Consider the following 22,337-nt stretch of genomic DNA (forward strand, 5'->3'; position numbering starts at 1 on the left):
ATCTTAAGAGTGCTTGAAAAGATAAATTATGGCTGGGCACGGTGGTTCACACCTGTAATCCCAGCACTTTGAGAGGCTGAGGTGGGCGGATCACAAGGTCAGGAGTTTGAGACCAGCCTGGCCAATATGGTAAAACCTCATCTCTACTTTAAAAAATACAAAAATTAGCCAGGTATGTTGGTACACACCTGTAGTCACAGCTACTTGGGAGCCTAAGGCAGAAGAATCACTTGAACCCAGGAGACAGAGGTTGCAGCAAGCAGAGATCACACCACTGCACTCCAGCCTGGGCGACAGAGTGAGACTCCGTCTCAAAAAAAAAAGATAAAATTATAGGCCGGGCGCGGTGCCTCACATCTGTAATCCCAGCACTTTGGGAGGCTGAGGCGGTCAGATCACCTGAGGTCGGGAGTTTGAGACCACCCTGACCAACATGGAGAAACCTCATTCATCTCTACTAAAAATACAAAATTTGCTGGGTGTGGTGGTGCATGCCTGTAATCCCAGCTACTCGGGAGGTTGAGGCAGAATTACTTGAACCTGGAAGGTGGAGGTTGTAGTGAGTCGAGATTGCTCCATTGCACTCCAGCCTGGGCAACAAGAGCGAACCTCCATCTCAAAAAATAAAAAAAGATAAATTATAACACCACTTCTACATGTACTGGAGGTGCACAGAAGAGGATGTGTGGGAAGCAGCCCATGGGAGGGAACTCTTCAATGTGGGTCTGGATGAAGAAGCAGAGTTTTCAAGGCAGAGGCATTAGGGTGGGGCGTTCAGGCAGAGGGAACAGCAGATCCGGTTGGGAAAGGCACGGCAGCATTTGAAGGGGGTGGATGAGGCAGAAGCAGGGATCAGAGCCAGATTATAACAGGTCTTGAATGCCCAGATAAGACATTCCCAGACACTTAGACCTTCTTCAACTAGAGCACGTACCACCTTGCACTGTAGCAGTGGACTGAAGAAAGCGTCCTGCTAAGCTCGGGCTCTTAACCCTAGTACCTTTCCCAAGGCATTATAAGACATCTGTGGCTGGGCGCAGTGGCTCACGCCTGTAATCCCAGCACTTTGGGAGGCAGAGATGGTTGGACCATGAGGTCAGGAGTTCGAGACCAGCCTGGCCAATATGGTAAAACCTTGTCTCTACTAAAAATACAAAAAATCAGCTGGGCATGGTGGCACATGCCTGTAGAACCAGCTGCTCAGGAGGCTGAGGCAAGAGAATTGCTTGAACCTGGTAGGCAGAGATTGCAGTGAGCCAAGATTGCACCACTGTACTCCAGCCTGGGCCACACAGCAAGACTTCATCTCAAAAAAAAAAAAAAAAAAGAAAAGAAAAGAAAAGAAAAAAAAGACATCTGCATGTTAAACACTCAATGGATAGAGAAGACCCATCCCTGCAAAATAACCCTTCCCTCCTCCCTGTGCTCTCTGTACCATTGTGGAGCTTGCTTTCTTCACTGGACTATGTATGCACCCTGGGAAGGGTAACAGTTAGGTCCACTTCACCCTTAGAAAGGAGTTGTATCTTAGAACTCAACACGATGCCTGGCTTTGCCGGAGATGGGCTGAATCAATGCTAAGTCAGGAAGGAAGGGCCAAACCACTTTCAGGATTGGATACATGATGCCAGTGTTTAAGGCACAATGAGCGGTTGGCCTGTCCCTGACCCTGTCAGATGAGAGCCCTAGGCTTTCAGCATGGCAGAGAGATGATGAAATCTGTCTCCAAGCAGCATCAAAGAGAAGTGAGAATTTAGAGTCCTCTTTAGGGGCCTGGCCAGGCCAGGATGTGTCACCAAGGACATTCTGTCTCTGGGCAAGCTCCCAGGATAAACTAAAACAAAACTCCACAAGAGTCCCAGCAGCCCATACGACCTACGAAGGGCTCACAGTGAGCCAGGCACTTGATAAACACTTTTACATCGTGAACTCATTGAATCCTTCAGGCAATTCTATTGCCACCCCTCCATCATACAGATGAAGACACTGAGGCTCAGAGTGGACAGGGTAGGGAGATGGAGGAGGCAGAGTCTGAACTCAGGTGGTCTGGCACCCACTGTGCCAGTAGGCGGGGGACTTGGAGGACCCTCCTGGTCTGTTTCTGCAGGTGTGCTCTGTATAGATGAAAATGACAGCCCCAGCCTGGTGGGCAGGGTGAAGGGTGGGAGTGGTTGCTCCTCGCAGAAGGAATGAAGCACCTACCTTGGCTTCAAAGAAGGTCTTGGCACCTTTGACGCCCTCCAGGGCCACATCGATCTCAGAGAGCTTTGCCAGCGCCATCAGCCCGCTGTCCTCCTGCAGCAACCCGGCCGCAGCCTTGTGGAAAATGAGCAGAAACTACAGGGGAAGGAAAGCAGGGAACCAGAATCAGCCTCACCGAGAGATTCACAACTAGCCCAAGTTCTGGCCCAAGCCGATGTCACTCTGCCAATCTCTTAAGAAAGGTCTTTATGTATGCATGTGGCAAATTATTTTTTCCCCTTATCAGATTGCCAAAAATGCTCCTTTTCCCCAAGGATATAGGGAAATGGGCACCCTCATATTTATTTGTTGAGAGTGTAAACTGACTTGAACTTTTTACTTTTATTTTTTGAGATAGAGTCTCCCTCTGTCACCCAGGCTGGAGGGCAGTGGTGTGATCTTGGCTCACCACAACCTCCACCTTCTGGGTTCAAGTGATTCTTCTGTCTCAGCCGCCTGAGTAGCCAGGATTACAGGTGCACGCCACCACGCCCAGCTAATTTTTGTACTTTTAGTAGAGATGGGGTTCTACCATGTTGGCCAGGCTGGTCTCCAACTCCTGACCTCAGGTGATCCACCTGCCTTGGCCTCCCAAAGTGCTGGGATTACAGGCATGAGCCACTGGGCCTGGCCCTCAAACTTTTTAAATTTATTTTCTTGAGACAGGGTCTCACTCTGGAGTACCATGATACGATCACAGTTCACTGCAACCTCAGCCTCCTGGGCTCAGATTCCTGAGTAGTTGGGACAACAGGTACCTGCCACCACACCTGGCTAATTTTTTTTTTTTAATTTGTAGAGACAGGGTCTTCCATGTCGCCCAGGCTGGTCTCAGCGATCCTGGTCTTAAGTGATCCTGGTCAAAAATCCTGGTCTTAAGTGATCCTCCTGCCTCAGCCTCCTAAAAGTGCTGAGATTACAGGTGTGAGGCACTGAGCCTGGCCCTGATGGGTACTTTGGAAATGTTTACTGAAAATAAGACGCTTTTTGCCCTTTCAACCATTAATTCCACTGCTGGGAATTTATCCTTCAGAAAAATTCCTACAATGGTTTAAACATTATCTATGAAAGTAAAAAATTAATAGCATCCTAGTTTACAGTGACAAAAGAAAAATCAAATAAACCTGTATATACTATTTTTTAAAAACTAAATAATATTTCCAATGGTTTTTTTAACCACTTGTATTTTTCTTGTGTGTCTCATTTTTACATTAGATTGTTTAACTTTCTTATCATTTGTTAAAGATCTTCATGGAACCTGGTATATTTCAAATACTTTAGCTCTGTAACTTGCTTTTAAGTATGTTTATAGCAATTTTCAACTTTCAAAAATTTTACATAAAGTGTTATGCTTAGAAAAACCTTCCTCAGCACCAAGGTTACATAAATAATCACCTATGTTTTGTCTACAACTTTTATGGCTTCTTTTTTTTTAAAAAACATGTAAATATTTAATCTCTGAAATTTATTCTTATCTATCATGTGAGATTACTCATTAACCTTATTTTCTTCCAAATGGTTGGTTAGTAATCCTTGCATCATGTGTTCAATAATCCAGCCTCCTCTTCCAGATTCAAAATGTGACCTGAATAAATTAATCTTCAGGCCTCCAAAGAACAAATTTTTAAATAAATAAATTGGCCAAACTTTTTTTTTTTTTTTGAGACAGAGTCTCGCTCTGTCGCCTAGGCTGGAGTGCAGTGATGCTGTCTTGGCTCCCTGCAACCTCTGCCTCCCGGGTTTAAGTGAGCCTCCCACCTCAGCCTCCCAAGTAGCCAGAATTACAGGTGCGTGCCACCCCGCTTGGCTAATTTTTGCATTTTTAGTAGAGGTGGGGTTTCACCATGTTGACCAGGCTGGACTTGAACTCTTGGGCTCAGGCAATCCATCCACCTTGGCCTCCCAAAGTGCTGGGATTATAGGCATGAGCCACCATGCCCAGCCATAAATTGGCCGAATTTAAATGGCAGGTCCCCCATCTTCTTGTCCTCTCCCAAGGAAATCTGTGGCTTTTTTAATTCTCTTCTTTAAGTAATTTTAATAGATTTACTCGTCAAACAACTGCTGTCCAACCTTCACGATTTATTTTTCCATTTGGAAAGAATATAAAGTGATGTGTTCCAAGTCATCATCGAGAGCGGGCCTCTCCGGGTTTTCAGGTGCTTCCTAGGATGTGTGCACCCACAGGAAAATCTCAGGTTTCCAGGTCTTTCTTCAAGACCCTCTTCCCTAAAAGAATGCCTTCTCAAAAGGGAAAAGAACATTACTTAAGGCAGAGTGATAGATTAAGCAATGTCTACAGGCCTTCCAAATCCCCACTTGAGTATCTGTTACCACCAAGGCTCTCAATCCCTAGAGGGAAGTGAGTTTCTTACAGGTGAGAGTATCAACCACTGCAACCCCAAAACGCACCCTATTCCATTGCTTCCTTCAGGGTCCTAACGCCACGGTGGATATTGTCAAATACAAAGCAAGGGACAGAGCAAGATGTCCACAGAGAGGCCGACGGTCAGCCCTGTTCATCTACCTGCAGCTTCAAACTCTCTCACTAGAGGCCGGCAGAGACTCAGCTTGCTGCGGATGATCAGAGCCTGAACACTGGCTTGAAACAAAACAGGCCCCTTAGAGGAGGCCAGGTCCCCCAAGAATAGATTGGAGGTCAAGGGGATGGGGACACAGGAGTGGAAAAGATGAAAGCAGCAGACTTCAGGGCTGCAGATAAGAGGCATGTGCAGGGAGGGACTGGCGTACTGGTCACTGTGCCCTGCTATCCTTAAGGCATTTCCTTCACAGAAGGCCCCATTGCCTTCTTCCATGAGGCAAACAGAACAGGCAGCCCCACGAGGCCAGTGCTCTCCGGGGCTCAGAAAGGCAGCTGTGAAAAGATGGAGCACTGGCCGGGCGCGGTGGCTCACACCTGTAATCCCAGCACTTTGGGAGGCTGAGGAGGGTGGATCACTTAAGGTCAGGAGTTCGAGACCAGCCTGGCCAACATGGTGAAACCTCGTCTCTACTAAAAATACAAAAATTAGCCAGGCATGGTGGTACTCGCCTGTAATCCCAGCTACTCAGGAGGCTGAGGCACAAGAATCGCTTGAATCTGGAAGGTGGAGGTTGCAGTGAGCTAAGATCATGCCACTGCATTTCAGCCAGGGTGACAGAGCAAGACTCCATCTCAAAATAAAATAAAATAATAAAAATTTTTTTAAAAAAAGAAAAGGTGGAGCAACACCCCCAGCCAGTGCCCACCCAGGTGACCTCAGGGACTCTCTCTATCCCTGAGGCTTGGCCTTCTCACATCCAGAGTGAAGGTGACAGTTCACAGACGGGTTTCATGAACTGGAAACGTGAGGGAAAGCTCTCCTCACGGGTCCCTTCCCCAGAGCTGTTTCCTCTGAACCCTCAGGACTGAGGCATATCCAGAGTGCATCCACTCACTCTGCCAGGTCAGCAGGTGACCAGCAGCATCGCTGTCACAACTCAGGGGTCCCCCCTACCCTAGCCAGTTAAAGAAGGAAAAAAACCCGGCTCAAGCTGAAAGTGTCCAGCCTTCCAAGAAGCATGCCAGACAGTCCCATTTAATTTTATTACAATCCCCAACCACTCTAAATGACAATTTCTCCAACTGCCCAGCCTTGTTTGTCTTCCTATTTATAGTCCACAGAGCCGGGCATGTGGTAGAAGAATTGGAAACTGTCCTAACTGTGACTGTGCAGAAAGAGGGGGAGAGAAGGAGAGGTAGCAAACAAAGAGACAGCTACAGAGTGAACAAAGCTAAGAAGCCCTTTCACACGCAAGCTATGGATGCTTCTGATACATTCAGGGAATTTTTAACTTTGTGGCTGTGGCGGGTGATGCAAATGCTCCCTCAGTATTAGTTAGAACTCTTAGGTTGCAAGTGACAGAAATAAACTGGTTCACTTAAGCAAAAAGGAAGTATTCATTATTTAAAATAGATGTCTTGGCTAGGCACAGTGCTTACGCCTGTAATCCCAGCACTTTGGGAGGCCAAGGCAGGTGGATCACCTGAGGTAAGGAGTTCGAGACCAGCCTGGCCAACATGGTGAAACCCTGTTTCTACTAAAACAAACAAACAAACAAACAAAAACAAAATTAGCCACGTGTGGTAGTGCATGCTGCAATCCCAGCTACCTGGGAGTCTGAGGCAGGAGAATCGCTTGAATCTGGGAGGCAAAGGTTGCAGTGAGCAGAGATTGCACCACTGCACTCCAGCCTGGGCAACAAAAGCAGCACTCCGTCTCAAAATAAATAAATTAAGCAAACAAAACGGATGTCTCAAAAACCCAAGGAAAAAACGCAGTGGCCTGGGGGAGGACTGGAACTGGGAGAGGCAAGGCTTTTAGGACTGGAGGCAAGATTCCCCCATCTCTCCTGCTGGTCTGCATGATAGAAAGTGGGCACCCCACACTGCATTACCCTTCCAAGAACAGACATCTACAGAGCCAACAGGCAGCACTTCAGCCCCAGTTTCAAAATCCCAAGAGAGAGAATTGGATTGGCCTGGTCAGACCAGGGGTCCATCCATGGTCCAATCAACCGTGATCAGGCAGGCGGGCAGCCCAGCACAGCCAGGGCTGCGGGGAGCCACTGCTGGGGCTGCTGGGTTGTAGTCGTCATCTGCTGGGGCTGCCCGAACAAAATTGTGCAGACTGGGTGGCTCACACAACAGAAATTTACTTTCTCACAATTTCAGAAGGTGGAAGTGAAGACCAAGGTGGCAACAAATACGGTTTCCAGTAAGGAATATCTTCCTAGCTTGTCAAAGGCACAGAAAAAGAACTTAGTTTTTATAACGGTCCTGAGGGAGAGGTATTCACACTGCTATTTTAAAGACACAAAAACTGAGGCTCAGAAGTAAAAGATCTCACTCTGGGGACCTAGCTGTGCATGACAGACTGAGTCCATGCTCTTTTCAGTCTGTGAGCACAGCCCCAGACCACTAAAGCCTTACAGCAGAGGTGGAAAACAGCAGAGTGAAATAATGGAACAGGAAAGCATGAATGGCGGCCGGGCGTGGTGGCTCACGCCTGTAATCCCAGCATTTTGGGAGGCTGAAGCAGGTGGATCATGAGAGGTCAAGAGATTGAGACCATCTTGGCGAACATGGTGAAACCCCATCTCTACTAAAAATACAGAAAAAAAATTAGCTAGGCATGGCGGCATGTGCCTGTAATCCCAGCTACTTGGCAGGCTGAGTCAGGAGAATCACTTGAACCTGGGAGGCAGAGGTTGCAGTGAGCCGAGATCATACCACTGCACTCCAGCCTGATGACAGAGCAAGGCTCTGTCTCAAAAAAAAAGGAAGAAGAAAGTATGAATGGCAGTATGCCTTTACATTCCCAAGTCCTGCACTCCTGGTGCAGCTACTAGAGATGGGACTGGGCTTGGAACTGACAAAGGGTGGAATGTGAACGTCCCTGAAGCTCTGGAACAGGGGTGCGAACCAATCACAAGAACGCTTTGCTGATTTCCAAGCCTCTGATGTCCACCATCTGCCGGCCAAACCAGCAGCTAACCAGAAGCTAACCGAGCATCACGGATTCAGGGAGGAGCACCTGTGGATGGCGCCCAAGTATAACGGGGCAGAGGGGAGAATGTGTCTTAGTTCATTTGGCAACTGCAAGCCACAAAACACCCTCTTAGCTCCTGTTCCCACAGGTCACAACCTCACCACAGCTATCTCCCCAGCATCTACTCCAAAACTTCACCAAGGCAAAAGCCTCTGCTTTCTATACTCCAGGGGTATCCAGGCTGGAAAGGATCAGTGCCCCAGAAGGAGCCAAATGGGTGAAATAATAGAACAGATTAAAGGCTCTGAGCTTTTAATCTGATATTATCATCAAAATTATTATAATAGGCCAGGTACAGTGGCTCACGCCTGTAATCCCAGCACTTTGGGAGGCTGAAGCTGGTGGATCACTTGAGGCCAGGAGTTCCAGACCAGCCTGGGCAACATGGTGAAACCCCATCTCTACTAAAATTACAAAAATTAGCCAGGCATGGTGGCACAGGGTTGTAGTCCCAGCTACTCAGGAGGCTGAGGCAGGAGAATTGCTTGAACCCAGGAGGTGGAGGTTGCAGTGAGCCAAGATCACACCACTGCATTCCAGCCTGGGCAACAGAGCAAGACTCTGTCTTAAAAACAAGACAAAAAAACAAAAAAAAACCCCAAAAAACCCTTATTATAATACAGGTGCCAAATGGCACATCTAGAGGCCTTCTGATAAGACTCATAAAAACACATCTAACACATGAAATTCCCTTCCCTGTGGGGTGGCATCCTTGCCATGGAAGACACCTAATAGTCTTGAGATATTGTCCCTAAAATAGAAATGGCTTTCTCACAGAGGTTCTTAGCCATTTGGGGATCAGCTGTGAATACCATATGCACTCCCAGGGAGATGCCGGTACCTAAAAATTTTGCCTGCAATTTCAGAGGTTCAAAGAGCAAGCCCATTCTTGGACTGTTGGTGACGGGGCTCCAGAGGCACAGAATAAGACCCTTTTTAAAATTACTTCTGAAAAAATTAGCTAGGTGTAGTGGTATGTGCCTATGGTCCAGCTACTCAGGAGGCTGAGGTGAGAGAATCACTTGAGCCTCGGAGGTGAGGGTTGCAGTGAGGTAAGACTATACCACTGTACTCCAGCCTGGGCAACAGAGTGAGATTGTCTCAAAAAATAAAAAAATATGGCTGGGTGCAGTGGCTCATGCCTGTAATCTCAGCACTTTGCAAGGCTGACGCGGGCAGACTGCCTGAGCTCAGGAGTTCACGACTAGCCTGAGCAACATGGCGAAACCCCATCTCTACTAAAAATAAAAAAATTAGCCAGGCATAGTGGTGCACACACATAATCCCAGCTACTTGGTGGGGGCTGAGGCACAAGAATCACTCGGACCCAGGAGGTGGAGGTTGCAGTGAGCCAAGATCACCCCACTGAACTCCAGCCTGGCCAACAGGGTGATACTTTGTCTCAAAAATTAAAAAAAATAATACATATTAAAAATAAAAAATAAAAATAAAACAATTTTGGGGGCAGGTACAGTGGCTCAGGTCTGTAATCCCAACACTTTGGGAGGCCAAGGCAGGAGGATTGCTTGAACCCAGGAGTTTGAGACCAGCCTGGGCAACAAAGCGAGACTCTTTCTATAAACAACAACAAAGATTTTTTTAAATAAAAATAAACTATTTTTGCATGCTATAAAAATAAAAAGTGGCTAGGCAAGGTGGCTGGTGCCTATAATCTCAGCACTTTGGGAGGCTGAGTTGGATACCAGCCTGGGCAACCCTGTCTCTATAAAAAGTTTTTTAAATTAGCCGGGTACGGTGGCACACTTCTATAGTTCCAGCTACTCAGGAGGCTGAGGTGGGAGGATGGGTTGATACCAGGAGTTTGAGGCTGCAGTGAGCTATGATCATGCCACTGCACTCTAGCCTGGGCAACAGAGCAACCCAGTCTCAAATAAACAAACAACAGAAATGAAAATAGGCCAGGCACGGTGGCTCACACCTGAAATTCCAGCACTTTGGGAGGCCAAGGCAGGCAGATCATGAGGTCAAGAGATCGTGACCATCTGGCTAACATGGTGAAACCCCGTCTTTACTAAAAATACAAAAAAGTATTGGGGCATGGTGGCATGCATCTGTAATCCCAGCTACTCGGGGGCTGAGGCAGGAGAATCACTTGAACCCAGGAGGCAGAGGTTGCAGTGAGCTGAGATTGTGCCATTGCACTCCAGCCTGGGTGACAGAGGGAGACTCTGTCTCAAAAAAAAAAAAAAAAGAGAGAAGGAAAATAAAAAGGAGTATTATTCTCAAAATAACTGAGCAAGGTGGCTCATGTCTGTAATCCCATCACTTTGGGAGGCAGAGGCAGGAGGATCACTTGAGGCTGAGTTGGAGACCAGCCTGGACAACACAGTGAGACCCCATCTTTACAAAAAATTTAAAAAATTAGCCAGGTGTGGTGTTATGTGCCTAAAGTCCCAGTAACTCAGGAGGCTGAGGTGGGAGGATCAATGGAGACTAGAAGGTCAAGGCTACAGTGAGCCATGATTGAGCCACTGCACTCCAGCCTGGGCGATAAGCAGAGAAGACGCATTATTGTCATTTCAAAATAACTAAAAGGAATGGAATGTTTCTAACACAAAGAAATGATAAATGTTTGAGGTGATAGATATCCAGATTACCCTGACTTGATCGTTATACATTGTATGCTTATATTGAGATATCACACGTAGGCCAGGTTTGGTGACTCATGCCTGTAATCTCAGCACTTTGGAAGGCTGAGGTGGGAGGATCACTTGAGGCCAGGAGTTTGGGACCAGCATGGTCAACCTGGCGAAACCCCATCTCTACTAAAAATACAAAAATTAGCCGGGCCTGGTGGCACACTGTAATCCCAGCTACTTAGGAGGCTAAGGCACAAATCACTTGAACCCAGGAGGTGGAGGTTGGGGTGGGCTGAGATTGCACCACTGCACTCCAGTCTGGAAGTGAGACTCTTAAAAAATAATAATAATAAAAATAAATAAATAAAATATATCCCATGTAGGCCATAAATATATACATACAACTATTATGTATCTATAACAATTAAAAATAAAAAATTGTAAAATACATTTAAAAATGAAAAGCTTTAATATATTTTAAAAAAAGCATAACATTATAAAACTACCAAAATTTTGCCCCCATATAATCCACTATGAATATTTTGGTGAACATCCTCCAAATTTCTTACTATTTTACTTAAATGGGGTTATACTGCCCATGCTGCTTTTTCCAGGCCAGCACTGGGGTTTGCTGTCTTCTAAAACGTATTTTTGAAAGCGGAATTGTAGGTTAGCTATGCAAACAGCGCTCTAGAGAGGCCAAACCCATTTGTGCCACAGGAGACTGTAAACTTGAGGATCCTCTCAGGGGCACCCCACAGGGGGTCAGGGCCACCACAGGCGGGTACCTCCCGGAAGCTGAGCTTGCCATCGATGTCCTCATCCACCTCCTTGATCATGCTCTTCAGGCCCAGGTGGGTCTGGGGGGCCCCCAGCTTCTCCATCATCAGCTTCAGCTCCATCAGGTCGATGAAGCCATCCTGCCCAGCGTCATACCTGCAGGGTCAAAGGAATGCATAACTAGGATGAAAGGACACTTGTTAGTCTCTCAAGCATGTAATTATTTTGGCTTCATTCATTGAAAAATGACTCAAATACCTCCCGCTCTGCTAGGCCCATGTGGGTCACCTGCTCCAAAGGAACCCCTCTCTCCTCAGAGCGCCTTAGGGCTTTGTACGATTCAAAGCGGATCTTGTATTAGCTGTTGGTTTCATGTCTTGTGTCTCCTCAACTAAACCATACGTAAGTTTTTGGAGGGTGAAAAACATGCCTTGTTTACCTTTATCTCCCCCAGTTTCAGTCAACAAACATCAAGTGAGCACCTCTTCCTAATGCTGGACACTGGAGGTATTGCAGGAGCTGGCCCCTGACGCCCAGGGAAGGGCTGGCAATTCCAGGAGCCACCTCCTGGTCACTGCCCCTGTGTCTCTCCCACGCCCATTCCCAACAGCCCGCCTTCCATCCTGGGTCTCGGGAAGTTGCTTCCCACCCGTGTGCGGCCGTGAGTCTGGCTCGTGATTCCCCTCTGGTTCACTCATCTTGTCTCCAGCTCTGAACAGCCACATCTGCCGAGAGGGTTCCAGCTCTGTCCTCTAACAGGGCTGACCCTTTGCTGACCGTCTCCCCAGCCTCCATCCAGGAAACAAACCCAACCTCACCAGGTGGGGGACCAGCCCTGTCCCCTCCTGGCCCAGCCATCTTCAGCCCTCTGTGCTCTGCTTCCTCCAAGCCACTTCCCCCATTATAGGATTTCCCCATGGACCCCTGGCTCTTCTCCCTTCAAGCATTTCCTGCCACCCAGAGACCACTTGTTGCTCAGATATGAACACCTTGCTTTAAAAACAAATCAGTTCACTACAGCTGAAAGGTGGAAACAACAGAAGTGTCCACGGACAGATGAAAGGAGAAACGAGATGGGGTATATCCGGCCAGGCACGGTGGCTCACACCTGTAATTCAGCACTTTAGGAGGCCAAGGTGGGTGGATCACCTGAGGTCAAGAGTTTGTAGACCAGCCTGGAAAACATGGTGAAACCCTGTATCTACTAAAATACAAACATTAGCTGGGCATGGGGGCACAAGCCTGTAATCCTAGCTACTCAGGGGCCTGAGGCAGGAGAATCACTTGAACCTGGGAGGCGGAGATTGCGGTGAGCCGCATGCCACCGCCTTACAGCCTGGTGACAGAGCAAGACTCCATCTCAAAAAAAAAAAAAGAGGTATATCCATACAATGGAATATGGTATGTTTATACAAGGGAATATTACTTGGCAATAAAAAGGAATGCTAACACACAGGTGAACCTTGACGGCATTCTGCTAAGTAAAACAAGCCAGCCACAAAAAGGCAAATCCTGTATGGTTCTGCTTTTGTGAAGTTCTTAGAGCAGTCAAATTCATAGAGACAGAAAGTGGATGAGTGGCTGCCAGGGGCTGGGGGACAGGGGCATGGTGGTGATCGGTGATGGCAGCACAATAATGTGAATGTACTTAATGGTGTGCACTTACATGGTTAAAGTGGTCAGGGTTTTTTTTGTTTCTTTATTTGAGACAGAGTCATGCTCTGCCACTCAGGCTGGAGTGCAGCAGTGCGGTCTCTGCTCACCACAACCTCCACCTCTCAGGTTCAAGCGATTCTCGTGCCTCAGCCCCCCAGGTAGCTGTTACAGGCATGTGCCACCACACCCAGCTAATTTTTGTACTTTTAGTAGAGTCGGGGTTTCACCATGTTGGCCAGGATGGTCTCAATCTCTTGACCTCATGATCTGCCCACCTTGGCCTCCCAAAGTGCTGGGATTACAGGCGTGAGCCACCGTGCCCGGCTAAACCACTTTTCTTATAAATTAGCCAGTCTCAGGTTTTGCCTTTGCTTTCTTTTTTTTTTTTTTGAGACAGAGTTGCCTAGGCTGGAGTGCAATGGTGCAATCTCGGCTCACTGCAACATCTGCCTCCTGGGTTCCTGTGATTCTCCTGCCTCGGCCTCCCAAGTAGCTGGGATTACAGGTGCATATCACCACCCCCAGCTAATTTTTTGTATTTTTAGTTGAGACATGGTTTCACTAATGTTGGCCAGACTGGTCTCGAATTCTTGACCTTGTGATCTGCCCACCTAGGCCTCCGAAAGTGCTGAGATTACAGGTGTGAGCCACCGAGCCCGGCAGGGTTTTCTTTATAGCAGTTTGAGAGCTGACTCATACACTCACTTGTCTGCACTCCCCCCAACACAGCCTCAGAAACAAAAACCCACCATTATTGAGAGCAACCACTACTCACCAAGAAATGTAGCCTGTGGGTAACTAGGAATCTAGTGCTGTGGGCTGGCAGTATTTAAGGCTCCCAAGGTCAGGCTGGAGGGGAGGCGCAGGAATCCCTGACAGGCTCCACTCCAGCCGCAGAGGCCAACTAGTGCCATTCCTCCCACCCAGCCGCCTCCTCCCTGCCCTCCTCTATGGTCTTCCTGTGCCCGGGAGCTCAGGGAGCCGCCTGCTTCCTCCTCGGCTCTCCAACAGCACCCATTGTCTGTCCTTCTCCAGGACTTAGCACTCACCACCTTCCTCTGGTGGGTGCTTCTATTTTTATTTCTTGTTTTTTCTCAATGCCCTGACTTTAACAGTAGGGTGGCTACTTCTCACTCCAGCAGTGCGTGCTCAGCAAGGCCTCCTTGCCGGCAGAGTTACATTACGAGGCACTAAAGGACACAGACAAGATCGCTGGATGGCTGTCGGTGAGCTTGGAGGAACTGTGAAGGATGACACGGGTGTCCCAGGTCTGGAAACAAGCAAGGTGCTGCTGGGTTTCCCCGAAGTGGGCAGAGACGTGAATCACAGAGTCGCCAGCCCAGGATCTAGTGTTGCTAAAGGATGGTTTGTGAGAACTTTAAGTAGAGATGCAACAATTTCCATGGGTTCATGAAAATGACTCAGGGATGGACCTCATTTATCTGTTTTTTAAACTGGTTTTTTTTTTTTTTTTTTGAGATGGAGTTTTGCTTTTTTTTTTTTTAAGATAGAGTTTTGCTTTTTTTTGAGATGGAGTTTTGCTTTTTTTTTTTTTTAAGATAGAGTTTTGCTCTTGTTGCCCAGGCTGGAGTGCAATGGCACAATCTCAGCTCACCACAACCTCTGCTTCCCGGGTTCAAACTATTCTCCTGCCTCAGCCTCCCGAGTAGCTGGGATTACAGACCCATGCTCCCACCCCTGGCTAATATTGTATTTTTAGTAGAGACGGGGTTTCTCCATGTTGGTCAGGTTGGTCCCGAATTCCCGACATCAGATAATCCACTCGCCTCAGCCTCCCCAAGTGTTGGGATTACAGGCATGAGCCACTATGCTTGGCCCTTTTAAACGTTTTTTTAAAGGACAGCATTATTGAGATATAATTCACATACCATAAAATCCACCATACAGTGAATTGGTTGTTAGTACATTCAGGTTGTGCAAACATCATTACCATGTAACTCCAGAACATCTGCATCACCCTGAAAGGAAACTGGTACCATTAGCAGTCATTCCCCATTCCCCTCTTGCCACCCCCACCCCCTAGCAACGACTAGCCTTTCTGTGTCTATGAATTTGCCTCTTCCAGACATTTGATTGCCCGACAATATTCCACTGTATCAATAGACCATATTTCGTTTATCCACTCACCAGGTGATGGACATCTGCTTGTTTCCACCTTTTGAATAGTGCTGCTTTGAATGTTTGTATGTGAGTGTGTGGACATACATTTCTTTTTTCTTGTGTGTACACCTAAGATTGGAATTGCTGGGTCACATGCTCATTTACTTGCAAAACATTACTGTCAAGTTGATCCAACAGAAAACTGCAGCTGACCTGATGTCATCACTCAGGGTGATCAAGGCCCTCCATCAGGCCCTTGGTGGGGAAAATAAACAGGTACAGATACAATTAGGCAGACTGGCTGTTTGTTATAGAGCCACCCAGAAAGGGTGCTGACTCTCAGATTTGCTGGTGACACAAAGTTGGGGCAGAATCTAGGGGCAAAGATCTCAGCAAGCTGGTGTGATGCCCACAGATAAAATACAAAATGCAAGGTCCTGAACAAAGAATTACCATAGGATAGGATCCAACAGATGTCTGGACACTAGTATTCTTTTTTTTTTTTTCTTTTTAGAGACAGGGTCTCGCTATGTTACCCAGGCTGGAGTGCAGTGGCTATTCACAGGCGCGATCCCACTACTGATCAGCATAGGAGTTTTGACCTGCTCTGTTTCCGGCCTGGGCCGGTTCACCCCTCAGGCAACCTGGTGGTTCCCCGCTCCCGGGAGGTCACCATATTGATGCCAAACTTAGTGCGGACACCCAATCGGCATAGCTCACTACAGCCCAGAACTCCTGGACTCAAGCTATCCTCCCACCTCAGCCTCCCGAGTAGCTGGGACTACAGGCAAGTGCCACCGCGCCCAGTGACACTGGTATTCTTAGCAGCATTATTCACAATTGCCAAAAGGTGGAAACAACCCAAATGCCCATTGACAAAATGCGGTCTATACAAACAGTGGAATTTCATTCAGCAATGAAAGGGAAGCGAACTCTGATACAGGCTCACAGGCTACAACATGGGTGACTTGAAGACATTGTGCCAAGTGAAATAAGCCAGTCGCAAAAGGGGCACCTCACTATATGAATTCACTTATCAGGTCCCTAGAGTAGTCAAAATCATCGAGACAGAAATAGAATGCTGGCTGTCAAGGGCCGGGGAGGGGAATGGGGACTTAGTGTTGAACAGGGACGGAGTTTCTGTTTAGGAGGGTGAAAAAATTCTGAAAATGGATGACAGTGATGGCTGCACGATAATGTCAATGTTGCTGCTGCTGAATTCTATACTTAAAGATGGTTAAAAATGGTCAATGTTGCTGGGTGTGGTCAGCATTGCCTGTCACCCCAGCACTTTGGGAGGCCAAGGCAGGACAATCACTTGAGCCCAGGAGTTTCAGTCCATCCTGGACAAACGAGACTCTATCTCAACAAAAAGATTAAGAGATTAGCGGAGTGTGGTGGCGTACAACTGTGGTCCCAGCCACTCGGGAGGCCAAGGTGGGAGGGTCACTTGAGCACAAGAGTTTGAAGCTACAGTGAGCTCTGATCACTCCAGCCTAGATGACAGCATGAGACCCTGTCTAAAACAAAACAAAAAAGCTAAATTTCACATTATGTATATCTTACCACAGTTTTCAAAACTGCAAGGTCCTAGCTGGGAACAATGGTTCATGCCTCCAATCCCAGCATTTTGGGAGGCTGAGGTGGGAGGACTGCTTGAGCCTTAGGAGTTTAAGACCAGCCTGGGCAACATAGCGAGATCCTGTCTCTTCAAAAATATAGAAAAATTAGCAAGGCATGGTGGCATGTGCCTATGGTCCCAGCTCCTCAGGAGGCTGAGGCAGGAGGATCATTTCAAGCCTAGGAGGTCAAGGCTACAATGAGCCATGTTCACACAACTGCACTCCAGCCTGGGTGACAGAGTGAGACTCTGTTTCAAAGCAAAAAACAAAACAAAAAAGCAAGGTTCTAAAATTAAGATCCCTGCAAACTAACGTCCCCAGTACAGGTTTTGAGAGAAATGGAGCTCACTTGCACCTATCACCACACCTTCAGGGGACTGGGACACTACCGTGAGTCCAGGAGATTGCCAAAAAACTTGTGGTGGCCAGGCGCAGTAGATCACGCCTGTAATCTCAGCACTTTGGGAGGCCGAGGTGGGCAGATCACAAGGTCAAGAGATCGAAACCATCCTGGCCAACTTGATGAAACCCCATTTCTACTAAAAATACAAAAAATAGCCAAGTGTGGTGGTGGGCACCTATAATTCCAGCTACTCAGGAGGCTGAGGCAGAAGAATCGCTTGAACCCGGGAGGTGGAAGTTGCAGTGGGTTGAGATTGTGCCACTGCACTCCAGGCTGGCGACAGAGCAAGATTCTGTCTTAAAAAAAAAAAAAAAAGAAAGAAACCCACAACTTGTGGGCGGAATAAATCATAGTGGCAACTACAAAAAATCCTGAATCCTGAATGCAGGGGCCACAGTCCTACTCACCCCATCAGGATCTGCGCCACTCCATGAAGACCTCACACTTCAGGGAGGTCATGGGCCTGGTCAGTGGGAAGCACACAAGAAGGCGAATGGACTTAAGACCCCACACAAAGGGCAGGGGTGAAAGGAACCAGCAGGATTTGGCCAACAGCTGCCTTCAGATGTTGCCCAGGGGTCCAAAGGGTGGCAGAACTGGGCTCTATGCATGGAAAGGGAGAGACAGGCTTCAGCTCAGCGCAAGGAAGTGCCTTCTGGCAAAACGGCCAACTGGAACTAGACCTGAGAAGTAAAGAGAGCTTGCAGGAACTGGCTGGCGGGGCAGTCTCTGTTACACGGAGTCCCAGTCAAAGTAAACAGGTTCAGTGTGGAACTTTCCAGAGCCTTCCATATGTATCCAACCCTTACAAGAGGGAAACAGAGCGCAGACTCATCTGACCCCACAGATCTCTGCATTTGGGGATTTCCTGTTGAGAGGATGCACCCTGGCAATGCCATGTTGCAAGGAAACCCTCTGGGAAGCACGTCTCTGGTCAAGCAGCCTTAAAAGGGGTGGCCCAGGCCAGGCACAGTGGCTGACGCCTGTAATTTCACCACTTTGGGAGGCCAAGGCGGGTGGATCACCAGGTCAGGGGATTGAGACCATCCTGGCCAACATGGTGAAACACCATCTCTACTAAAATACCAAAAGTTAGCTGGGTGTGGTGGCCCACGCCTGTAGTACCAGCTACTCGGGAGGCTGAGGCAGGGAAATCTCTTGAACCCAGGAGGCAGAGGTTGCAGTGAGCCGGGATTGCGTCACTGCACTCCAGCCTAGCCACAGAGCAAGATTCTGTCTCAAAACAAAGAGAAGGGGTGGCCCAGTTAAATGACCACTAAGGACAGTTACGGTGGCTTGAGCCTGTAAGCCTAGCTACTCCAGAGGCTGAGAAAGGAGGATTATTTGAGCCCAGTAGGTCAAGTCCAGCCTGGGCAACACAGAGAGATCTATTTCTTAAAAAAAAAAAACCTTACCACTAAGAACCTTTCAGTGCAAGGATTCTGGAGAAACGTCTTCTGCCCACTGCTCACTCCCCGGCACACACAGTGCGTTCCAACAGAATTCGCGGAAAAGGCTGAAGTCATGAATGTGGCACATTTGAGACGCGAATCATTTGGGACATCAACAAAGGGTGAGCAGAAAGGAAGGAGAGTGAACCAGGTAAGGGAGGAACTGAAAGGCCTGAGTGTAAGGAGACAGCAGCACCCAGGAACACGAGATAAACTGGCTGGGCAGATGGGAGGATGAGTAAAGTTCAGGGAATAGGCAGGAATCTGTCCCCAGCTGGGAGAGGAGGACCAGGGAGACGGCTTCCCAGCCCACCTGAGCCAAAGCTAGCACAGCCTCCCGCAGACACAGAGGGGTTGTCACGTGTGAGGGGCAAGATGCTGTCCCCAACACAGGGAAGGGGATGAGAAAAGTCATCCTCTGGCTGGGCGTGGTGGCTCATGTCTGTAATCCCAGCACTTTGGGAGGCTGAGGCAGGCAGGTCAGCCGAGGGTAGGAGCTCAAGACCAGCATAGCATCATGGCAAAATCCCTTCTCTACTAAAAATACAAAAAAAACTAGCCAGGTATGGTGGTGCATACCTGTAATCCCAGCTACTCAGGAAGCTGAGGCCGAAGAATACCTTGAACCAGGGAGGCAGAGGTTGCAGTGAGCCGAGGTGGCACCACTGCACTCCACCCTGGGTGAGGAGTGAGACTCTGTCTCAAAAAAAAGAAAAAAATAGTCATCCTTTTACCTCTGGGGTTCGAACTGAGAGGGGTCTAGAAGACTTGGAAAATCTTCCTTTCAGGTCCCCAAGCCTGCAACATTCTCCAGGCCTAACAAAAAGATCAAATATGTCAGAAAAGACCTTGGCAAGCTCAGGGCAATGTTGAAGGAATTCCAGCTTCTTCTTTTTTTTTTTCTTTTTTTTTGAGACAGAATCTTACTCAGTTGCCCAGGCTGGAGTGCAGTGGCGTGATCTCAGCTCACTGCACCTTCCGCCTCCCAGGTTTAAGTGATTCTCCTGCCTCAGCCTCCTGAGTAACTGAGATTACAGGGCACCTGCCACCATGGCTGACTAATTTTTATATTTTTAGTAGGGACGGGTTTTCTCTATGTTGGTCAGGCTGGTCTCCAATTCCTGACTTCAGGTAATCTGCCCATCTCAGTCTCCCAAAGCGCTAGGATTATAGGCCTGAGCCACTGCGCCCAGCCCCAACTTCTTTAAATGGGCAAGAAAATTTGGTTCAACTCCTTTGGAAAGAATGTGCCCGGAAACAGATGTCCACCAGCCCAGTGGGCAAGTCCCAAGAGGGAAAAGGGCCGTTGGTGTTCCACTGAGAGCCACTGGCTGGGCACAGGAATAAAGTGAGTGTGGAGATGTGACCGTGTAATGTCAGGGGGAGAAGGGCAGGAGAGAAAGGAATCCTGAGCCAATCACCCCCTTCAATCCCAGCTGCTCGGTCAGGCTCCTTTCTTTTATTCCTGCTGGAAGCATCAGCCAATTTCCCTTTATTTAAGTCCTGGCAGGGCTATAAAGCTACCACAGACTGGGTGCGGTGGCTTATGCTGGTAATCCCAGCACTTTGGGAGGCCAAGGCAGGAGGATCACTTGAGCTCAGGATTTTAAGACCAGCCTGGGCAACATGGTGAAACCCCATCTCCCCTAAAAACATGAAAATTAGCCAGATGTGGTGATGTGCACCTGTAGTCCCAGCTACTTGGGAGCTGACATGTAGGATGGCTTGAGCCCAGGAGTTTGAGGCTGCAGTGAGCTGTGATTGTACCACTGGACTCCAGCCTGGGCAACAGAGACCCTGCCTCAAAAAAAAAAAAAGTATGCCATGCGCAGTGGTTCCCATCTATAATCCCAGCACTTTGGGAGGCCGAGGTGGGTGGATCACTTAAGGTCAGGAGTTCAAGAGCAGCCTGGCCAACATGGTGAAACCCTGTCTCTATGAAAAATACAAAAAGAAGCCGGCCTGGTGGCGCACACCTGTAATCTCAGCTACTCGGGAGGCTGAGGCACGAGAATCGCTTGAACCTGGTAGGCAGAGGTTGCAGTGAGCTGAGATTGTGCCACTGCATTCCAGCCTGGGCAACAGAGTGAGACTCCATCTCAAAAAAAGAAAAAACCACCTGGGCGCAGTGGCTCACGCCTGTAATCCCAGCACTTTGGGAGGCTGAGGCGGGTGGATCACCTGAGGTTGGGAGTTTGAGACCAGCCTGGCCAACATGGCAAAACCTTGTCTCTAATAAAAATACAAAAATTAGCCAGGAGTGGTGGTGGGTGCCTATATCTTAGCTACTCAGGAGGCTGAGTAGAAGAATTGCTTGAACCTGGGAGGCAGAGGATGCAGTGAGCCGTTATTACGCCACTTCATTCCAGCCTGGGTGAATGAGCGAAACTCCGTCTCAAAAAAAGAAAAAAACCAACCAACCAAACAAACTAAAAGCATAATAATAATAATAAACAACAACAGAGTGACCACATCAGTGGCACCCCCTCTCCTATGGAGCCAGGAAATAGACACCAGAAACCTATCTTTCTCTCTTCAAAGTGACCCTCTCAGAGGGTTTGTCTACACAGTCACTTCCTTTAGGGCCTGGATTTGCAGGACAGGCAGGAAACACCTCCCATGTCTTCATCGTCTCAGTTTTATCTGCTTCTCTCAAAATGCCTGAGGTCTACATAGGGCACTGCACACGATAGGGTTCCAAACATGTAGTAACTAAAACCGGTCGGCCTTGCGGTTCACAAGGCATTGTCTCATGTGCTGATCCTTTTCATCTGCACAACAGTCCTGTGAAGCATTAATCACAGCCGCCTGCCTTTATGGTTGCTGAGAGCTTAGAAGTGCCAGGCACTGTCCTAAATTACCTCACTGAACACAGCAGCGCTATGAAGTGGTTATTAGTAGTCCTACTTCACAGATGGTGAAAACTGAAGTAAGTGAATTCCTAGGGATCAGAATGAACCTGGGATTTCAAGCAGACGCTAAGCTTTTGAGTATTGTAGGAAGGATGTGCCCCTGAACTTGGAAGGGGCAAGAGAAAGCACAGTGTGTGCTCAGTGTCCCCATGTCCAGGTGACTGTTATAACTGTGAGAGTCAGACCTTTGGCAATTATGTCTGAAGACGTAGGCGGACATGACAGGAATCACGTTTCTGAATATTTATGGATTTTGGTTTTGGCCTCAAAGCATGGTCCTGTGGCTATCAACATATGCAAAAGAATTCATTTTTTCCCGAGAGGAATGCCAATGTTGCCACCTTACAGACACTGAGAGACACAGTCTCACCAGCCACGCCCTTCAAATAAATGTCATCTGATGTAATCCTTCAAGGCTCCTCTGAGGGGTGTGGTGCTGTTCGGCTGATGGAGAAACAGACCCACCAAGGTCTATCACCAAGAATACCAGGCCCTGGGAGGTTAACAGAGAAGACCCCCAGCCTGACCCACTAACCCGCAGCTCTGCCCCAGGCTGGGTGAGTGGCCAGAGGAGCTGGGTCTTAGGGAAGTGAGACTTGATTTTCAGGTCAGTCCTCAGAAGGCCAAGGCTGCCCCTCCAAAACAGTTCACAAGGATGGAAACTGGAGTTAGGTATTTGTTTTGTTTTTTGTTTGTTTTTTGAGATGGAATCTCCCTCTGTCGCCCAGGCGGAGTGCAGTGGTACAATCTCGGCTCACTGCAACATCGGCCTTCGGGGTTCAAGTGATTCTCTCACCTCAGCCTCCTGAGTAGGTGGAATTACAGGCCCCTGCCACCACACCTGGCTAATTTTTTATACTGGAGTTAGGTATTCAAAAGATAAAGAAACAAGATAAAGAATCCTCAATGTGCTCATCACACAGGTTGGTGTGGCAGATGGAAGCTGGGGATGAGTGGCTC

At 48.1% G+C, this 22,337-nt stretch overlaps 1 protein-coding gene across 3 annotated transcripts in view; it reads right to left on the bottom strand.

Moving 5' to 3' along the window:
- EFHD1 (EF-hand domain family member D1) overlaps positions 1–22,337 on the bottom strand; it is a 51,641-nt gene that overhangs the window by 9,474 nt on the left and 19,830 nt on the right. For all 3 annotated transcript variants that reach the window (XM_012434185.2, XM_012434186.3, XM_012434187.2), the window contains exons 2-3: positions 11,221–11,368; positions 2,203–2,337 (exon numbers count right to left, since the gene is read on the bottom strand). In XM_012434185.2, the coding sequence (XP_012289608.2) occupies positions 2,203–2,337; positions 11,221–11,368 (283 nt within the window). The remainder of the gene's footprint in view (positions 1–2,202; positions 2,338–11,220; positions 11,369–22,337) is intronic.

This window comes from Aotus nancymaae, unplaced genomic scaffold (assembly GCF_030222135.1).
Source record: "Aotus nancymaae isolate 86718 unplaced genomic scaffold, 86718_ANA_hifiasm-v0.15.2.pri h1tg000008l, whole genome shotgun sequence".
NCBI lineage: Eukaryota > Metazoa > Chordata > Mammalia > Primates > Aotidae > Aotus > Aotus nancymaae.